The sequence below is a fragment of the Micrasema longulum genome, unplaced genomic scaffold, assembly GCF_059751315.1.
Source record: "Micrasema longulum isolate JH-2025_06_02 unplaced genomic scaffold, ASM5975131v1 h1tg000440l, whole genome shotgun sequence".
Lineage (NCBI taxonomy): Eukaryota > Metazoa > Arthropoda > Insecta > Trichoptera > Brachycentridae > Micrasema > Micrasema longulum.
Window position 1 is genome coordinate 394,849 of NW_028277639.1, and position 20,878 is coordinate 415,726.

Below are 20,878 nucleotides of genomic sequence, written 5' to 3' on the forward strand. Positions count from 1 at the left end.
TTGAATTACCTAATTAAAAAATCTCATATATAATAATCATAGTTTATTAACAAAAATAACAATTACTTTATCTACTACATACACACTTAGGTAATAGATTTATCTGGATCATGTCTAGTCTGCCTAACTAGGTACAACCTGTTTTAAGGCAGACATTTTTATGCAAAAATAAACATTAATATTTCTACCTACTGTAGTTAATTTACTATGCAGTTATACAGTATTAATTTATTATTTAAGAATGTATTTTGAGTAAATTTATTATTTATTTATGTTAATTTAGCGTGATTCTTACGTAATTAAAAATATGAGACTTCTTATTAATTTTAAAAAAAAGGAAAACTTTCATTGGCTCTTTTGTAAAGTTAGCTACACGTGGTTTAGGAATTTTAGTCTTTCCACCGTCGATATATTTTTATTTGAAAATCAAACAGCAAACAATTATATCTACTCCGAAGATGGACGCTAACACACAGCACAATAACCTAGAATAACTCTAATACATACAAGCAATAAGATGCAATTGACATATTTATCATATGCACAAATCTAACTTGGTGCATAAATACTGATTCTAATCAATTAGTAAGTGAGATATAAAGTGAAAACCATGTTTCTGAATTGGGATGTGGTGGCGTGGATAGTATCGCGGACTCAAAGCCATATTAAAGCCTCTCATAATTTCACAGAAATTATTATTTAGAATAATATTCCGGTGCTCGCTAACACACCCGTCAAAACAGTTGTTCCAATACATGAAGGTGCTGGATATGAGACAACTGTACCTTAAAGAAGCACTTACACACTTCTGGTTGAACAATAAGGAGAGGTCTCAGCAAAATGTATGACCCAGAGCATGAACTATGTCATACCCAAAACCCATACGACTTTTGCTCAGATACATCTCTCATTTATTGCACCGAGAGTATTCGCTATTTTGGAAGAGCGTATTAAGCTCTCGAGGACAAAAACTATTTTCAAGAAAGGAGTTACAGTAGGGCCAATTTAATAGGTCACATTTGACACTTCATCAAAATTCAACAACATAACCTTGTAAGAGCGGGTATAAAATATTATTTATTTTTTCGAATTTAGAATTGCACAATTGCTTTACTTTTTTCAATTACGATTACATATTTATTATAATAATGACAAAAGAAGGTAATTTTACGATTTACTTTCACTAATAAACCATTCTAAACATAATAAACTTTTTCTGTTCTAAACGTTGTTACAATATTGCATCAGTGAACCCTTTTTCTTTTTAAACATTAGGGATGTTACCCAGAAAAATCGAATGTTGATAATTTTGTTAAATTATGTACTCATCTTATTTTGTTCCATAAATTTACGATAGAAAATTAAAAATGGGACAGGGATTCGACTTATAATTTTTAAAATAAAATTACAGTACCTGTAAATACTTTTTCATAGTAACTGAATTTAATTCACATATATTATGTTTGAAGTCCGAATCGATTCATTCACGTTAATCGATGTTTTTAAGCAGGTCACAATGTCAAATGTGACCTATTAAATTGGCCCTACTATAAGAACTGGATTTTCCTTAGTGGGGGGGATTTGAGTAAGAAATTCCTTGATGATTTTCCGAATGTTTGAGTTTACTGTTTACCATATTGATGTGCCATATATGTTTTTTTTTTAAAAATATTTTTTATATTTCTGATCCTATATTTATAGTGATATACTCATGTGTCTGTGTCAACTAATTGCTCATCCCATCTCAACACAGGACTTTTAGTCTCATGGAGTTGGGACTTATGCCTCAAATAATGTACAATAAACTTATGTATGTAAATAAATAAATAAAAACAATAGAAAAAGATCAGAGGTCCAAAGCTTGAAACCCATTCTACCCCAACTTGATTTCCATTTTCTAATAGTGAGTTATTAAATAACTGTTATTTTAACAACTCCTTGAAAATGGCCCTCAAAATTAAAATATATTTGGGTAAATTACAAGAACGCAAATGTTTCTTTAAACAACTATATAACTTGTTATAATATAAATCTGTCGATGAAAATAAAATTAAACAATGAATGTCATTTTATGTCAATTACATACGCTACATTCTGAAGTTTTAGACTGCATCGCGGTGTTCCCTGGGCTGAGGGATCATCAGACAAGTATATAGGAAGATGAATTGAAAAAAATTCAGAAAGCAAAGTATAGCTGATAATACCATTAAAAGTAGCCGTACCTTACCTGTAGGTAGACATTGTTCCCTTCAATATCGAAGTGGGTAAAGTTGAGCATGATACGGAACTGAGGTGGTGCGATAATTTCCCACATGCAGCTCTTGCCAGCGGGGTACAACTCGGGGAATGATGGGCTGGTTATGGTACCATTTGATGCGTCGAACACTCCCCCACATGCATCTGAATATTAAATATTAAACCAAATTTAAAAATTAAATAAAATCAAAAGATAAATAAAAGGAAAAAATTAACAAAATTCTGAAGTGATTTTCCAATCTTTGATTTATGGAATAAATAGGATGATTATGATAAAAGCTTCATAGGTTAAATTTAATTATTTTGTATATTGACCGAAGAGCATCTAAGTAGGCATCTTTACCAGTCTTCACCAGCCTATTCAGGCGAAAGCGCTTATAAATCAATTAACAAAGTAATAAAACCTAACAAAATAATTTGATTGACATTTTTATCACAGTCAGTTTGTGTGCAGTGTTATCAAGAAATATCTACAAAAAACATCAATATTAATAAATATAATGATTTGGCATTAATTTGTTTCAATCCTACGGGGTCGACTATCAGCCTCAATGTTTTCAAACAAGTATTAATGTTGAGTATTTTTTTACAATTTTTTTAATTTTAAGGTTTTAATTTGCTAAAACCTAACTCACAAAAACTTAATATTAAAAAAAACTACTGATTCTTGTTAGAGAAATAATTGCTAGGAATTGTTCACGCACACATCCACCTAATATGATGTAATTAAAGGGATTAATATTGAGCTTTCAAGTTTTCATTTTCCATAATAAGACATTTTTCTAATTTAATATAAACACCCCTCGCAGCAAGTAATTTATGGCATATAACCTCAGAGTAATAATACGTGAACCTATAGAGAAGCCCTATCACTATGTTTCATAGAACGCAGGCGATGTTGGTTTGTTGGTTAGCAACCAATTGGTGGCCATTTTGTTTTGTTTGACAACATAAACATAAAACGGCTCGATCGGATGCTTTTGCCGATGTGCTTGGCTTTGTTTGTAAATAACTTGGATATTTACGTTATAATTAATTAAAATCGCCTATGGTGAATTGCAGTAAGTTCGGTAGCAGCAGTAAGAGCGTCAAATGTGTTAAAGGAGTCAGTTTTCACAGGTAATTGATTCCGAATATTTTCCCATGATTTTTGGCATTTATTGTCCCGACACGTGTATTATGTTGCTTAAAAACTTTCCTTATATCAACATATTTACTTCTTTTTTTTATATTTTTAATTTAGGAGAAACATTTGTGAATTAAAGTATGTTTACTGTTGATAATGACAGTTGATTACAGGCAATATGTCGGGGCCGCACTAGGCATCCATGTAAAGTTTGAGTTTTTATCGAGTAGAGGTCGATTCAAATTTTACTCGAAAATAGCAATGTTAACCTTGAAATCGCATTTAAAATGATGAGTCCAAATTTCAGGCCGCTACGACTCGCCATTTCGGAGATGTGACGGACGAACAAAAAAACTCAACACAGGACTTTGGTCCATGGAGTTGGGATTTATGTCTCAATAAATGTAACATAAGTATATTGTGAATAAACTGAATAAATAAATAAAAAAATAAACACATACATGTATTTTCAATTTTATAAAATAAATATAGGCGAATTATAGAAAAATAAATTGGAATAACCCTGAAATAATAAATACACAGGTACATATTAAAAAATATTTACAATGCAAATTAATATAGATTTGGCAATTCTCGACCTGAGTACGGCCCATTGTTTTGCTGCGAACTGTAGCTAACTTAATACCCAATAGTCATAGAATGGTTTTCCTACGTTTGGGCTCCTCTATAGCTTGGGCATTATTACTCTGAGCATATAACCCATTTTCTCTTTCATTTCCTTATTCTATTTTTATGTTTCATACCTTCACAGCTCTTTCCATCAGAGTGGAGTTCATAGCCAATATTGCAAGAGCACTCGTACCCCCCCAGTGTATTGATACAGTCATGCTGGCAGCCGTGTTGCATCAGAGTACACTCGTCATATTCCTTCATAAATATCGCAGAGAATCCTGGTTTCTGAACAGAGCCGTCTGATACAAACTTCACCAGCAGTTTGTTGGACGTAGACCTACAAAAGTAAAATGAGGTATTTTATTTTACTAATCCATCTGTGAAAAGTAAGGAAAAGTTGTGTTTGGTAAATTATGGAATGTGACCATTTTATTTTGAATTATAAACTGGTTAAAAATCTACTTTAACTGTAGAAAACTAAGCTCCTTAGATAGTTCAATATTTAGTCTCGTTACGTAATTTTGTATTCACTAATTTGGTACCATACGACAAGCGTTTTCCGCATATAGCGGGCATTTAAAAATCTAGACAGGCATATGGCTGGCATTTTAAAACTCCGATCCAACTTTTTTTTTTGACACAACAGTAGCTACCCTTGGGGGGATAATGAATTTAGAGGCTGGCAATGCTGGCTACCAGAACCATTCCAGAATTTACTGCTTTTTACTTAAGACAGTCATTTTAGGCACCCAGTACAGGCATCCCTTCATTTTGAAATGGCAACCCTATACCCAGTGTACACATCTCTTTTCAAAACTAAATTTTGTAGAATACACCAAAACAATTCAAAATTCAGATTCCCAGCATTAGCATACACCTGCCCATGGAGATATAATAAAAATTTAAATAAGAGTCTTCTCCCCAAGGAATTATATACTAAAGAGGGATAAGTCATTGAGAATACTCTTTTTGGGCCATAAAAGGAAGAGATTGAATATTTGTAGTAATAGACTATGTATGTATTACGAATATGAATATATATTTGCATTTTATAAAAAAATATGATCATTTCCTTATCCACATCCAGTGGTGCATAGAACACTCCATTTGTGCTCTAATAAATTGCAACACATTTGGATATTTTTGTTACCTAGGGTGCTATTCTGAACCACTCTCGCGGCACGAGAAAACAGTTTTTGTTGTGTATTTTGTATGTAATTATACGAGATAATACGGTTGCGAGAGCGTTTGGAATACCCGCCCTGGAATACAAGATGATCAGTCTTATAGATCATGTCCAGTCAACAATGAAAAATTAAAGCACCTTTAAGATCAATATTTCACATCCACCCTGTCAGGAATCGAAACTAGGACCTCAAGCATGGTAAGCGAACGCACTAGCCACTATACTACGAGGTGGCCTTATCTCCTTTTGATTTCTTTATTCAGGATTTTTATCTGCGAGTAGCCATCGAGTCAAAAACACTCGTCCAGGGTTCTTGTTCTATTTCACAGACATAACTGTATTCTTCATCCGCGTAGACACAAATACATTCACAATGATCGAAATGAGGTTATTCTGAAATCTAAGTAGTCTGTAATGTGACTGCAGATTTTAATTATTGAAATCATGAACATCAATTGCCATTTAAAGTAAATTATGCAAAAGTTCGAGAGTTTAGTAACACATCTTGTCAATTTAAATATCCGCGGCAGTACCTGATGTCAGGGGGTATTTTGTATCCACAGAAGACTCCGACCAGAGGACTATCAGCAGCATGACCGTCTCGTACTTCCACCAAGTCGTACACACAGTTGTCATGGTTTTCTACTTCAAATGATTGGAACTTCAAAGCTACCTGCAACACACAATTATCAAATATCAAATGATGAATGGTTCGATGCATTGATAGAAGTTAAATTTCCAGGGCCCCTATTACAATGGGAAGTTAACAGAGTTATATTCGACTGTCTATAAAGAAAAACCAATATTTGTGTACGAAAATTAGTGTATTTGCATGAGCATTTAAAGCATCTTCGTCGGAAATCTATAATTGAACATGTTTAGAAGAAAAAATTGTAAGCATATTCTGTTTTTCATACAGAAAACTTAATTTTACTTTTTAGATAAAATTGAAGATAAATGTTAACTTCCATTGTAATCAGGTCCCAGGGCTGGTATTTTAAACACGTTAACAGCGCGCTATAATGCGTATTTAGTATGTAAAAACGAGCTATAATCGCGTTCGGAATACAAGCCCAGGGGTGTTTTTAAGCAGATAAATGTCTAAACTCAACAAATTCCGTAGGATTAATTTGTTAATTCAAGACTGTGGTAGAAATTCCTTTGTGCGCGGTGATGTAACATCGAGTTACGCTGGCTAAGATAAGCAAAAGATTCCATTTTCTTAAGTTGAGACATTTGAAAAAAAAAAACATGTAGACATACTGTTTCATAATTCCTAACATGTAAATTAGTACTGTTAAAGCAAAATAAATATAAAATCATAAAAACGCCGGTTATCTCACATGCGTGCATCCCCCATCATTGTCAATAACCGACTGAATCTGTTTCACACAAACATCGGCCACAGAACAGCGTTTCTGTCTTCCTTGTTATGAGTTCTATCTTTGTGCTCTCTCTTACAGATCTATTGCTGTATTGGATTGACATTCGTTCTTTGCGTAATAAGGATACATATTATTTCTATTAAAATCCAGCATAGTTATACAAATTTTACTTTTCAAATCCGTTGTGAAAATGTCCGTTTGAAGATTACAAAAAGTACAACTTCACGTCTAGTCTGACATTACAGCCACACAAGAGTTATAGGCCTGCCACACAATGCTCCTTACGCTGCTCATCTCTTTGCTTCTCCAGCTGCCGCCTTCTCGCTCGATGTTACCCACTCTGCCCACACACTGCTCTACTCGCGCAATTAATCGCGACTCCCCGCATTTGTCTTTCTTTACAACGGACGATGAAACTGTGGCAGCGTGCGCGCTATGCATTTTTAGTATAGCTAATTATATCAATGTCGTACAAAGAAATAAACATGATTCAATTCATTATGTGGGCATGCGACCGCGCGATTATGTGGCCAGCCACTAGCAGTCATATTGTCGGTCCTTATTGCGCTCAAAAATCGACAAAATAGGGAGCGGTGGGCACGACGAGAAGCATGACGTGCGGCATGACGAGTAATGTTGCCACACTACATCTCTGCCTCCTTTTCTGGCTACTTCACATGCCACTCGCCGAGTGTGTGGCAGGCCCATTAAATACAAATACAATTTTTTTTTAGACTTTTTACTAAAAATATTTCCCTATTATCAACTGTCGGAATAAAAGTGATTTTGTAAAATATGCTCATATATAACAAATAAATTTTGTAAAAGTAAATTGATATTTTGTTTATTGAAAATAATTTAATAGGTTTGTGAATATATGAAAAAGAGTTTTTTTTAAATTAGTAGAATAGGTTTTGCACACAGACTGACGATTAAAAACTCAAAAAATAAAATGTTAAAGGATTAGTATACAAAAAAACTACTTCGTAAAGTAAAGTGACATCTTAAAATTTATATTCATACTTGATAGTTCTGCGGAACCGTCAACTTCCAAACACACTCTTTATTTGGCTGATAATCATCAGGATAATTTGGTGATTCCAGGTGACCTCCTGCATCTAGCTCCAATTCTCCTCCACAAACAGCTGCAATCAGATTCAATGCCGTTATTATTTATGCCTAAAAAAGACTTTTGAAATGTAATTTTACGGTGAGTTAATGCTTCGAGCGCAAGAAAAATATGTTTATCTTGTATTGCCTAAAGAACATGTACACGAGAGAAGTTCTAGGATATATTTTGTCGTAATTTCACATTTACATGCACTTATTTATATATTCATGAATAAAAAAGAAAATATCAGCAATTCTAACCTTCGTAGTAAGCGGAGAATCCTTTGTGAGGTTGAGGCCTTGCAGAAGAAACATAATGAAGAAGCAATCTCGGTCCTGAAGACAGCACGGCACGGTCCAAACTTCCAGCTCCACAAAACCTGCCGAGGACCGGAGATCGCATCCAATAGCCATCTCGAACTTCCAAAAAATCAGTTTGACAGTTATCCGACTTATAGATATCTAAATCTGAAATAATAACAATAACACATTTAAATAGAATCACTACCAGCATATTAGTTATCATTTTCACGAAATTATAATAATTATAATGATTGTATTACAATTCAAAAACTGAAGGATCTAAAGGAAAAAAAAACAATTGATTATTGAAATTGATGTCTGACACATTCAAATTTCGAAAATAATTTTCATCAGTTTTGAGACATTGGTAGCACTGATTAGTGGTGCGCAAAAAGCGTCAAGAGTGCAAATCGATTTTTAAAAATATCGATGATAATAATCAAGATAATTTCAAGAATTATTTATCAATGAAAACTTGGTATAGCCATTTTTTAAAATAAATATTTGCTTCATATGATTCTGAAAGAAGACTGATTAGTCAAAGCGTAACTTGTTTTACTTTTTCAAAGCTTTAATGTTTATTTAGGCTTTATCAGTCGTTAAATTATTCGAACATTTATTTCTAACTAAAACGGCCTTGGCCGTAATTCATTTGTAATGAATTGGCTTAAACATTGGTAATTTTAATATTATGGTTTTATTTGAATTAAATCTTGATTTGAATTACTGACATAAAAAATAAATGCGATTTATTTGTAAATCGATCGTGAAATATTTTATTATTATTCCAACACTAAATTTTCTTTCAAGTGCACAAACATAATAAATATTTTGCGCATGCGCACCATTTGAATTGAACAAATGGCGGTATAATCAAATTAAAATTATATATGCTTGTTTTTCCAATAATGAGGATATTAGTTTTAATTCATTATATTTTAATATTCAATCATCCTACCTGTGATATTGAGAATGATCCTTTCTCCGTGTGTAGCAGTGATTCTCCATTCGCATTTTTCACCCTCAGTCGACCCAGTCGGATTATTGTAAGAAGGAGAAGAGAATGTTCCTGAATTTTCTTGTAAGGTTCTGCCACATTCTGAAAGATATAAATAATTAACTTCTTGTCTTACTGGAATCTATCTTTTTATGGAAGTAATAAATGAAATAGGATGTTAAAGGTAACTGCGCAATTACACCTTATATTACATTTGGAAATATGAATATTTTTTTCTAAAATTTATTAATTACGACCACACAACGACATTTTTGACTAGACTGTCATTTTTAGGCATGAATTTTACAAAACGCAAAACTCTATCTATAGAGAGAGAGGTTCTAGAATATAAATAAAATAGGTACTTACTGTAGCATTTATATAATAAATTAGTTTGAGCTATATCACTCTCACTTAGTCTAACTCTTTGTCCAATCTCCGGTCTTTTTCTTCCTCTAACTTCTAAAGGGAGAATGGTATCTAGATAAGTACCCTTGGAAAACGTGTTTCTTGCATAGTGCATAATGCTGTCATAGTCGTACCCTTGACCTAAAGAATTAACCTCTTCTTCTGTGAGTTTATTAAAGTTGTACTCCTGACCTGAAATGAAAAAAAATGCGATTTACAAATAAACATCAACAAACTGGGCAATAAAAAATATATATATACTGAATTTTGAAAGAAAGTGATCAAAGCCAATATGAAAATAATCACAATACAAGAGAAAAAATAAAAATCAGACTCCCATTTAGAAAAAAGGCAGAGTCATAAAATTCTACTTTATATAAGGCTGTTAAAAATATTATGAAATGGGAAAAAACATTTACCTATGAAAAAAACAATCAAAATTTAAGCAGAAGGTTAAGAAATATGTGTTTAATAACTTGTAAATTAAATATATTTACATTGTTATTATTACGCACATAAAAATATGTTTATGTGTACCCTATTTCAAGATTTAAAATATTTTACAAATATTTCTCAAGATGGGAATAAATTTAAGAGTATGTAAAATATTTACACATGCATTCGCCATAGCGCTTATAACGTATAATAAATAAATTATTGGCCTATAATTTTATGCTCCGTAAACTAGACAACTTAAACACAATTTTATCAAACGGTGATTTCAGAATTACCGTGTGCAAAATGATTAACTATCCGGGCTATAAGCCCTTTAAATGCCTTGATATTTTATACTTTTAACGTTGATATATATATTTATTTGTCTTTTTAAAAAAATAAAATATTTTTATATATATTTGAAATCTACAGTCATTTACAATATTACGGTTATAATATAATAGGTACTTAAAACTAGACTAAAAATGATCTTAAACTTATAATTATCAATATTTTAATGTGTCATAAATAAATTTACATTACACAAGAATAGAATTTGGAAAACCATAAATAAAATGTCTGTACATATTTACCATTGTAAATTTAAAATAAAATGAAAAAATAATATTGTATTTACTCATCACTACTCACCCACTGTGACAATGCTTGCATGCTGTTGCTGATTTCCCTTTCGAATTAATTATTATTCAAGTTAAAGATATCACTCGCATTGGCTCCAATAATATTAGTATATAAGTTGCATATTCTATAAATGCACGAATTTTTTGCTGCATTAGTGTTTGCATCGGTACAGTAAAATAATTTGGTGTGACGGGTACGTTTAAAGGTACATGGAAATTAATTGAACTTAGTAAATTGGGGCTCTCAGTAATATCATTTAAAAGCTTAAATAGAAACATCAAATCAGCAATCTGTCGTTTATTATTAAAAGAGTTTATTTTAAAATGTACTCTCGCTTCATTATGATTATTGAATTGGTAATTATTTCTGTATGATAGATTAATTCATGTATTTTGGACATTATGTATTTTATATTTGTATTTTAGTGTACCTAGGCAGCATTCTAACAGCGACCTTCGACCCAGATATAAAAATGAAATTTAGAATTGAGGCAGCAAGAGCTGCATTTAACTAAATGAAATCCCTCTTCAGCACTGATAAAAGTATGATCTTGGAAATATGGCAAAGATTGGTTAAGTGTTATGTGTGGTCTTTATTGTTGTATGGCTGTGAGACTTGGACTCTGAAAGATAACGATAGACAGGAGGCTTTGAGATATGGTTACATCGCAGAATGCCTTAGATATCTTAGACAGACCTGATAATGAACTTAGAAGTCTTAAGTCGAGCTAGAACGAAAAAAAAGTTCGTAAAATTTCGTATCTGGGGCATATAATGCGTGGAAAAAAATACCTGCTTCATTTAATTTTGATAGGCAAGATTAAGGGTCACCGAGGGGTTGGAAGAAGACAGATGTCCTGGCTGCGTAAAATACGAGACTCGACTGGCTTCAGGACTGTGGAGCAGATTTTCCGAGCAGCACAGGGCAGAGAGACATTAACCATAGTGATTGCCAACGTTAGGGATACCTGACAGGGCACTAAGAGAAGAAAAGAAGTGTAACCCTTCGAAATCTGGCATTATTTTTGACAATGATTTGAACATAGGTAAGTATTAAAAATATTGTTGATAACAAAATGTTTTGGTTCAATAACTGTCGTTTGTAGAACGTAGATAATTAACATCAAAGGAAGCAAAACATTGTGAACTATGGAGATTACATTTTTTCTGAGACGGTCATTCGATGTAAAATTATATACATACATGTAGGCGTAGGTAACACAATACATAATATGTAGGTAGTTGTGTTCTCCATAGCATCTATAACTCATAGTGTCACTCCCACGAGGTCTATGGGGATGACACCATGATTTAGGTTGTTTTGGGTACCAACCATGCGCGGGCCGTTCATAGATTGGATGGAACCAATACTTTAAAAAATTGACTAAACAATCAGTATTTAATATTTTTTATTCATTAAAACTAGCTATAAATGAACAAATCTCTTAAGAAACTATAAAAAATATTTTTCAATTAGTTTGTTGTTTAACGTGTCGATCTAAGATGGGTTCGATGTTCATTTATTAACAGCTTCTAAAAAATGCTGCAATTCCGCACACAACCTTTCAACTGCGCGGTGATGCGCGGACTGAAGTAAAATACACTGCGTTCCGTCTTATTCTGGAATATGGAATGTCATTATGTCATGTTATCTAGTCATTTATTTAATATCATTTTCCGTGCTTGATAATTTTCTGATAACTTATTTTTTTCTAATGATTTTGCTAACTTAGTTATTCTAGTTGTAATTATGCCTAGCTTTTACCCTCGGCTTCTTTCGCGTAGTATTAGGGAGACATGAGTTAGTCAATTAGTTTTGTCTTTTAACAATAATATTTTTTATGATGGAATGATATTTTTTTTTAGATAAAAAATTGCCCACATTGATTTCCGGTTTTCCAACTATTGCTTTGCAAAAAGTACGAATATCCGTTAGTTTTTTATGGCGACGCCGCGACGTAGGATCCTTTTTTTTGTTTTAAAAACATCAATAATTTTTTTTACTAAGAATTTTCCAGAAGTAGCGATATTTTTTTCTTAATGAAAAGTAACTTGTAATATTTGTCAGCTCATCGGCTATTCCTATGCAAACAATCACGTTGATCGGTCCCTCCATTGAGACGCGAAAGAAACAAAAACAGACAAACAACTTTTTGCATTTATAATATTAGTATGGATTACAATAATATACTTGCACATATTTTATTGATCAATGTGTAAATATTAATGATGTGTATTCCATTTTTGTTGAAAAACTTATTAAAATTGAAAAAGATTCTTGATACATTAAATAAATATGTACAGCAAAATCTGGTACTCAGTTAGCTACGTACCCAACCTTTATTACAAAAAAACTATCTAGTGTTTACGTATTTAATCCTAGATAGAAAATCTACGTTGAATCGATGTAATCGGTCAAAAAAATCTATATGATTCGCTCGCATATGTAGCCACTGCGCTCGCCATTTCTGCTAACTCAGTCGACCAACAGAGCTTACAGGAGACATCCGTGGCACTCTGGGTACCTATTATGATAGGAAGTTAAAATTTATCTTCAACTTTATCTACTTTCAAGTAAAATTAAGTTTTCTGTTTGAAAAATGGAATATGTTTACATTTTTTTTTCTAAACACGTTCAATTACCGATTACCGACGAAGATACTTTGAATTGTCATACAAATATCCGCACTTTCGTACATAAATATCGAAATTAGTTTATACCGATGAAGATAGCCGTTCATAATCGCGGCCCAGGTAAGTTTACTACTTTCGTGAATATATATACCTACCGTACGTCAAAGTGACAAATAGTTATCTTTCTAGGGTTAAAAAGCAAAATTTAGAAAAAAGGTTTTTATACTAACGTTCCTCCTATTAAAAAGATTACAAAAAATTTATTTCAATAGTTTATACTTAAAATTATAGGTCTGAAGAAGAGATATCAGTATTTTTTATTTTAGATATCAGTTTTGTAAAGTAAGAAATACAAATGAACCTTAATGTTTTTTATTTATCAATGACACGTTTTCATTTACAAAAAAACGTATTGTATACACAATTGAAAATATGTGCACTCAAACATATACATGTCGAATCGATGTATGGTTATCTTTTTTGTACTTTAAACTATGGTTATCTTTTTAGGGTTAAATAATTTGACTTTGGTACAAATGGTTTAAGATTGTGTAAAAAAAATGACAGAAATAGCAGGAACTTCAAACTTGTTCAGTCAAAAGTCGCATAAATAATACCAATTATTTGAAGCATCGATTTCCCAACTTTTCGCAACAAGCCCACGATGCATGGATTGGCGAATTACTTGCGACGCAGTAATTTCTTCATACTGAAATTATGAAATAGCCAAAAGCAGCTAAACATTTTGGAACTTTACTTAGAACACGGCAATTGGAGAGAAAATTAAATTTATTTCTAAGAAACTCTGTTATGACGAGGAAAGTTTAAATTTAATATACCTTGAAAATTTTATTACACTTCGCTCATTTTATATGGAATGAACGTAACAATAGCATAAAAATAATAGAGAAGTCAATAATTAATAATAATTAATACTAGTATTTTACGCGTATCTTAATTTTTTAATTATAAATGGTATATTCTGTAATTTATTTTTGTTCTTCAATTTTTAATTACTTACGATATATTTTCAAATTTGTATTTAAGCTTCAATTTTTATTATTATCCGGTATGTTTTCCAATTTATATTTTTGTTTAATTTCTTTATTACTAATTTTATATTTTATAATGTGTATTTGTGGTTCAATTTGTATTATTATCGGTATGTTTTATAATTTTTAATAATTATGTCTTATTTATTTACTATTAATGGCATATTTTCTAATTTATTTTTATGATTAAATTTTTATTATTATTACTTGCATGTTTTCTAATTTATATTCATATTGTTTTTTTTTAATGTTATTATTATTCTTTGAATTTATTAAGCATCATTTAATGATATTAAAAATATAAAAAAAACACATGAAAAAAAAGGTCCTTCCCAAACACAGGAATTTCCTAGCTAGTCGGGACCTGAAACAAATAAACTCTGTACATTTTAAAACTGTGAAATACATAATTAAATAAATAAATAAATTTAATTACACACTACCATCTACCATAATTAATAACAGTGAAAAGATACAATAATTTATCATAACGCGCTGTATCTGAATTATGATATTTATATAAATTATTAAATAATAAAGTAGACTCTTTGAACCTCCTCTTAAAAGTAAATTTAATGTCTCCTTTTGCGTGACACGAAATAAATATTTATTCAATCTGTCCATCTGTAGAACTAACTATGTACAACACTATTTCCTCTATCGTTCTCTTTCAAATCATAATTCTTTTTTTCTACCTGGCTGTGATACACTTCCACTCGCTTTTTAGTGAAGCACACGTTTACAACTAAACACTTACTATCATACAAATACACAAAAACACACCCTCTTACATATATTTAATATAAAATATATAATAAATATAAAAAAATTTGTTTTAAACTTCTTTATTAGTGTTTTTTTTTTCTTTTTTCGTTTCTTTTCTTAATTAATTTATAAGTAAAAAATATTTCTCTTTGTCATTTTTTTTACATCATTGTATATTTTTCTACATAAACATATACTATTTACCTAAATATTAGTTTTCAATAATAATACATATATTTATATATTTTTTTATTGTTATTCAAAATTGTCTTCTTTGTTATTTTTTTAACTGGTTCAAAGTATTTCTAATACCAAATTATCTTTTTTTATCGATAATTCTACAACTGGTAATATTTTATTATTTTATATGGTTTATATTTCTTAGACTTTCTAAATTAATAATATTGTTTTAAATGCTCTGTATTACTTAAATTAAGCTTACATGTATGTATATTTAATTGTATTTGTAAATAATATGTAAAAGGCACTAAGTGCCGTTTATTTCGATAAAATAAAAAAAAATAAAAATAAAAATATATATATATATACACATATACACATACATAAACATATTTATTTATTTATTTATTTACAGGTTAGCTATAAAAAATATTATAAATTTGTACCTACATAGTACATAATATAATATAATATAAGTAATAATATACATTGTAAATTGCTATTTTTTTCTGTGGTTTAGTGTGATACAACAACTCTCATCTATGAAATCAACTCAAAAGACGTAACTTCGTGATATATTAAATTGTGTAGCTATATTATCCATTACTTTAATATATAACAACTTACATAAAAGTTTTAAAAAAATAGCACAATTTAGTGGGTATTAGTTATTCCCATTACAATTGTAAACTGGCCGATTTGTTCTAGAAATGTAAAATGCCAAAAACTGCCGCGTCGAGCACTACATGTCCTGCAATATGACGCATGAAAGTATTTATGGTCTTATGTCAACTGTATCATCATATAATAGAAAAATAACCCTTTGGAATCAATGCTCGAAAAACCGTTTTCCATATCAAGAATCTTAAAATAATTTCCGTAATCTGCAAGCTTATTCTAGAAGAAAAAACCGCTACTGGGCTTAAGATGTCCAAAATATAGTATACCTACTTATTTGTATGAATAAATAAGTTGGAATAATCGGCTAGTTTCTTGGCATTGCTGGCGCTGGGCGCGTTTCATTAATAATTTTATTTTTATTTGGAGAAGAATGCAAACGGTGGCAATGATTTACAATAAATAATAATTGGTTATTTGATTTTTCTGTAAAGAAAGTTACCATAAAACATTTTTATGGATAATCAAATATAATGAAAAAGTGCGCATAATCGCTTTTATGCACGATTCGCTCCTGATGTACATAATATGTTTATAGTATATGCGCACGCAAACATTTAAGAATGTACTAAATGCTTGCAGACTAGCTGGATTACCTCCCCAGGGAGTTATTCATATTTAAATTTATTTCAACAGAGAGGGAAAACATTTTTGAGAAGGGAGTATGGAAGTCTAGGCATTTACAGGGCTTATGACCTGTCATTGGCTGTTTAAAGTAACCACTTTACACACTGTGTAACATTTACCATTTTGCCTATGTTTGAACATCCATATTTCTTCAATTCTTGCATTTGTTAAGCGAAGTTAAAGAGCTGAAACTTTTATTGTTGTGAAAAGATTCATCTGACTTAATTATTTCACACACTAGGCAACGCCTGAAAACAATATTTAGATATCTTCTTGGAACAGTTGGTTTTATTATAATATTTGAGTTTGCCCAAATATTTGTAGACAAAAGACTGGATTTCACCCCCTCGGGAGTCATCAAGGTTAAAAAATTACCACGGGGATGGAGAATAACTTAAAGAAGGGAATATGGAAGTCAGGCATTTACAGGGCTTATGACCTTTCATTGGCTGGTTTAAGTGGCTTATCAATGGAAGAATTGAAAAAATATGGAAGTTCAAACATAGGCAAAATGGTGAATATTTCATAGTGTGTAAAGTGGCCACTTAAACCAGCCAATGACCAGGCATGAACTCTGTAAATGCCTAAACTTCCATATTCCCTTCTTTAAGGTATTCTCCATCCCAGTCGTAATTTATTAAACATACAGTAGGTATATTTTATTTTATTAATTAATTTCAAATATGTATTCAAAAAGTTACCAATTCATCTTCATTACTATTTTTTACGAATTAATAGATGGTCAATCGGCGTATTTAATTCAAATATAGCATCAGATTATTAGTGAAAGAAATTCCACTTAGAGCGAACATTTTTTTTGCATTTATTTAGCAGATTGTTGAATGTTACACTGTATCTCTTGTAAGACTATGATGTAACCGAGTCAACATTTGGCGGCCTCCGTGGTGTAGTGGTCAAGACGCTTGAAACGCGCACGGAAGGTTCCGGGTTCGATTCCCGGTGAGAACACAAAAATTAAAATGTGATTTTTCTTAAGCCTGGTTGTTCTGTAATGTAATTCACCACTGTAATTGGGCCTCCTGGCCTGTTGTGGTGCAAAAAAAATGATATGAAATGATATGATATGATATGATACATAGGAAACAAGACTTGATATCTGTCTTGTGTATTTAAATGATGAAAATTCATAAGACGGAATGCCTAAAAGGATTATATATTTTTTTAAACCCACAAATGGACCTTTTGATGTTGGATTTGGAAAGTATAATTGAAGTAAATATGCTGGATTTTATTTTTTAAAAAAATATGTTCATACTATGCGAAGTGAATGAAAGTGATGCCCATACCACAATATATCTGTTTCACTGTATAGGAGCATAAAAACACAACTTATTTATTTGAAAATTGTAGTCTGCATTACTTTACGGGTTGTTTACCCCATCACGTGAGGTAGACTGTAAATATAAGGTAAAAGTTCTATTCTAAAATTAGACATTTTTTTTTAAAAGAGTCATTGGCACATTTCTGGTTATGCGGCTACAAGAGTAGACCCCAGCAGAATGCTCGTACGAGGTTTTCCTGCAATTTGAATTATTTAATTCCAAAAACTCGTACGACGTTTGCTCAGAGGAATTTCTCTTTTGTGGCCCCAAGAGTGTTCAAGTCCTGGACGAACATATTTAGTTCTCCAAAATGAAATCCATTTTTAGAAAGAGTGCACAAGTCTGGATTTTGTCTAAGGGAAGAGACCGTTGTGGGAGACTGCTGCGAGATATTGCATAGATTTAAAAACCGTTAAGAGTGTGTCCAGATGTTTATTGAAATATTTATATGTTTATGTAATAATTTATAATTGTTATTTTTGCTATTATTTAATAATGTGCATGCTTCCACTTTCCATTATGTTGTATCCCAACTCAACACAGGGCTCTTGGCCTCATAGAGTTTGCGATACGTTTTTTTTTTGTAATATATATATATGTTTGTATGAATAAATACATAAAATTGGTAGCGTGGTAACAAATCTATGGGCGGGGGAACAATTACATATAAATCAACTATAAAAACATATGTATATGCTCATCTTGTAGTATGCAAATATGTACTCACGTGTCACAAATCACGTAAGTTAAATGACGTTATTAAGAATAATATTATCAGTGTAATATTGATGTTTTTTGTTTATATTTCTTGATAAAACTCCATAGTTAATGATTATGATAACATTATAAATAAACTTATCAATGAAACTTCTTGGTTTAATTTTACTTTTTATTATTTTGACCAACGAGCGCTTTCGCCTAAGTAGGCATTATCATCTATGTTTCTGTCCCCTGTTAAAATACTTATTTGATATTATTTCCAAAATATGTTAAGAATAGTATAAAAACTGTAAATGTTGTAAACAATTCACCAGTCTTGAAGATGCCTACTTATGCTAAAGCGCTCGTTGGTCAAAATAATAAATAGTAAAACTAAATCAAGAAGTTTCATTGATAAGTTTATTTATAATTTTATCATAATCATTATCAGTGTACTTTATTACGCAAAATAAATTTATTAGTTATCGGCTACAAAAAAAAATACTCAAAGAAGAATCTTTTCTCACTTTATTCCTTAAAGGACTTAATATTGAAGAGTTAACACCTAACTATCCATATTCCCGATTATTAGCAATAATCCGATTTCTACAAGTCAGGATTTTGTCTAAGGGAAGAGACCATTGCAGAAGACTGCTGCGAGATATTGCATAGATTTATATACTGTTAAGTCCAGTTGTTTATTAAAATATGTGCTTATGTAATAATATTTCATTTTTGGTATTATTTAATTATGTACGTGCTTCCAGTTTCCATTATGTTGTATTCCAACTCAACACAGGCCCCTTGGCCTTATAGAGTTTGGGATACGTAACTATTATTTTTTATAAAATATACGTATTTGTATGAATAAATAAAAAAAAAGAAGAACATGTTTTAAAAGGTTGTAAAGTAAGCTCCCAAGAACGGATAGCTTTTTATGTTTATTGCCATAGAATTATATCAATGTAAAACAACTAGTTTTTATTTTTGAAAAATAAAGAAATGTAATTATTATTTTGGATATTTGGATGGAGTTATATGCATTTCTCATGAAGCATGTAAGCTTTCTACACAATATTTATGCAATATAATGAGAAATTTCGTTGACAAGAGAAAAGCCGTTTCATCACCAGGGTAGATCATAACAAGGTTTTTCGCTTAGTTAGACACAAGGGAGGTCTACTAAGGCCCGCTTTTTTATAATAAGGAAGTTTGGGAAGCTTGTTGTTAGTTTTAATAAAAACAATAAAATTATATTTAAAATAACCAAAGCATATTTTAAGACGGTGATATAATAATACTTTAGCATATCTGTTCATATTGTATTTTATAACATTATGTACCTAGCTGATTTAAACCTTTAAGTGCATTTCTTTAGCTTATTTAAAAATTAAAAATATCTTTAAATATTTTAATTTTTTTAAAAACTAACTAAACTTCTAAACACAGTTCTATATTTTATTACTTTAAATTTTATTTTTTTAAATTTATGTTGTTAATACTCTCATCTTTTTATTTTTACACCAACTATACTTCATAACACTATTTCTATCTTTTATTTCTTTATATTGTATTTTTTCAAAATTTATGTTGTTTATATACTCATCTTCTTTTTTTTTATACGAACTTTACTTCAAAACACTGTTCTATCTTTTGTTGCTTTATATTGTATTTTTTAATTTTTTGCTGTTTATATACTCATATATTATATAACTTTCATGTATTTAAAAGCCTTATGGGCGTGAAAAAAATAACGAAATAAAAAAAAAATATATATACAATAACTATGTATATTATACATTGATTAATACTGCATGCATTGAAAGCAATGCACTTTACATACTGATTATAAAGATTTTTGGGTCTTTCTATCGGTTTCACTTATACTAAAAACATCTGTGTGAGAAAAGTTTTTAGCTTATATATTATTGTTGTTAAATGTCTAGTTATAAAGATGTTAAACTGGCTTTATTTTCCTATTTTTCAAAATTTATTTATTTATTATATATACGGCCTAAGCCAATTACAACAGTTACATGAAGAAACATAAATACAAGAAACTAAACCAAAATAACATAAAACTAAGTAGCAAAGACAAACAGGGGCAAAACAATAATTGTATACATTGAATCGGGTTGTGGTCTCGTGGCTAGTGTATCGGACTCGCGGCTCAAAGATCCGTGGTTCGAATCCCACTCCACCCCAACTTGCTTCCCATTTTTTGTTAGTGAGTTATTTACGACTCGTTGAAAATGGCCGTCAAAATGAAATATTTGGGTAAATCGTAAGAACGCAAATATTTTTTGAATTAAAAAAAAAAATACATTTATATGTATATATATATTCATAAAAACGAAAGACATAAGACTTCGAGCTAAACCATGCCAATCCAACTTCATCCCACACTGTTTAGTCTCGAA

The 20,878-nt window shown here is 30.8% G+C and overlaps 1 protein-coding gene across 2 annotated transcripts in view; it reads right to left on the minus strand.

Annotated features, from left to right (window-relative positions):
- LOC148281535 (tolloid-like protein 1) overlaps positions 1-20,878 on the minus strand; it is a 77,932-nt gene that overhangs the window by 9,236 nt on the left and 47,818 nt on the right. For both annotated transcript variants that reach the window (XM_088226574.1, XM_088226573.1), the window contains exons 6-12: positions 9,366-9,596; positions 8,958-9,098; positions 7,958-8,164; positions 7,610-7,731; positions 5,735-5,874; positions 4,147-4,352; positions 2,228-2,400 (exon numbers count right to left, since the gene is read on the minus strand). In XM_088226574.1, coding sequence (XP_088082700.1) covers positions 2,228-2,400; positions 4,147-4,352; positions 5,735-5,874; positions 7,610-7,731; positions 7,958-8,164; positions 8,958-9,098; positions 9,366-9,596 — 1,220 coding nt within the window. The remainder of the gene's footprint in view (positions 1-2,227; positions 2,401-4,146; positions 4,353-5,734; positions 5,875-7,609; positions 7,732-7,957; positions 8,165-8,957; positions 9,099-9,365; positions 9,597-20,878) is intronic.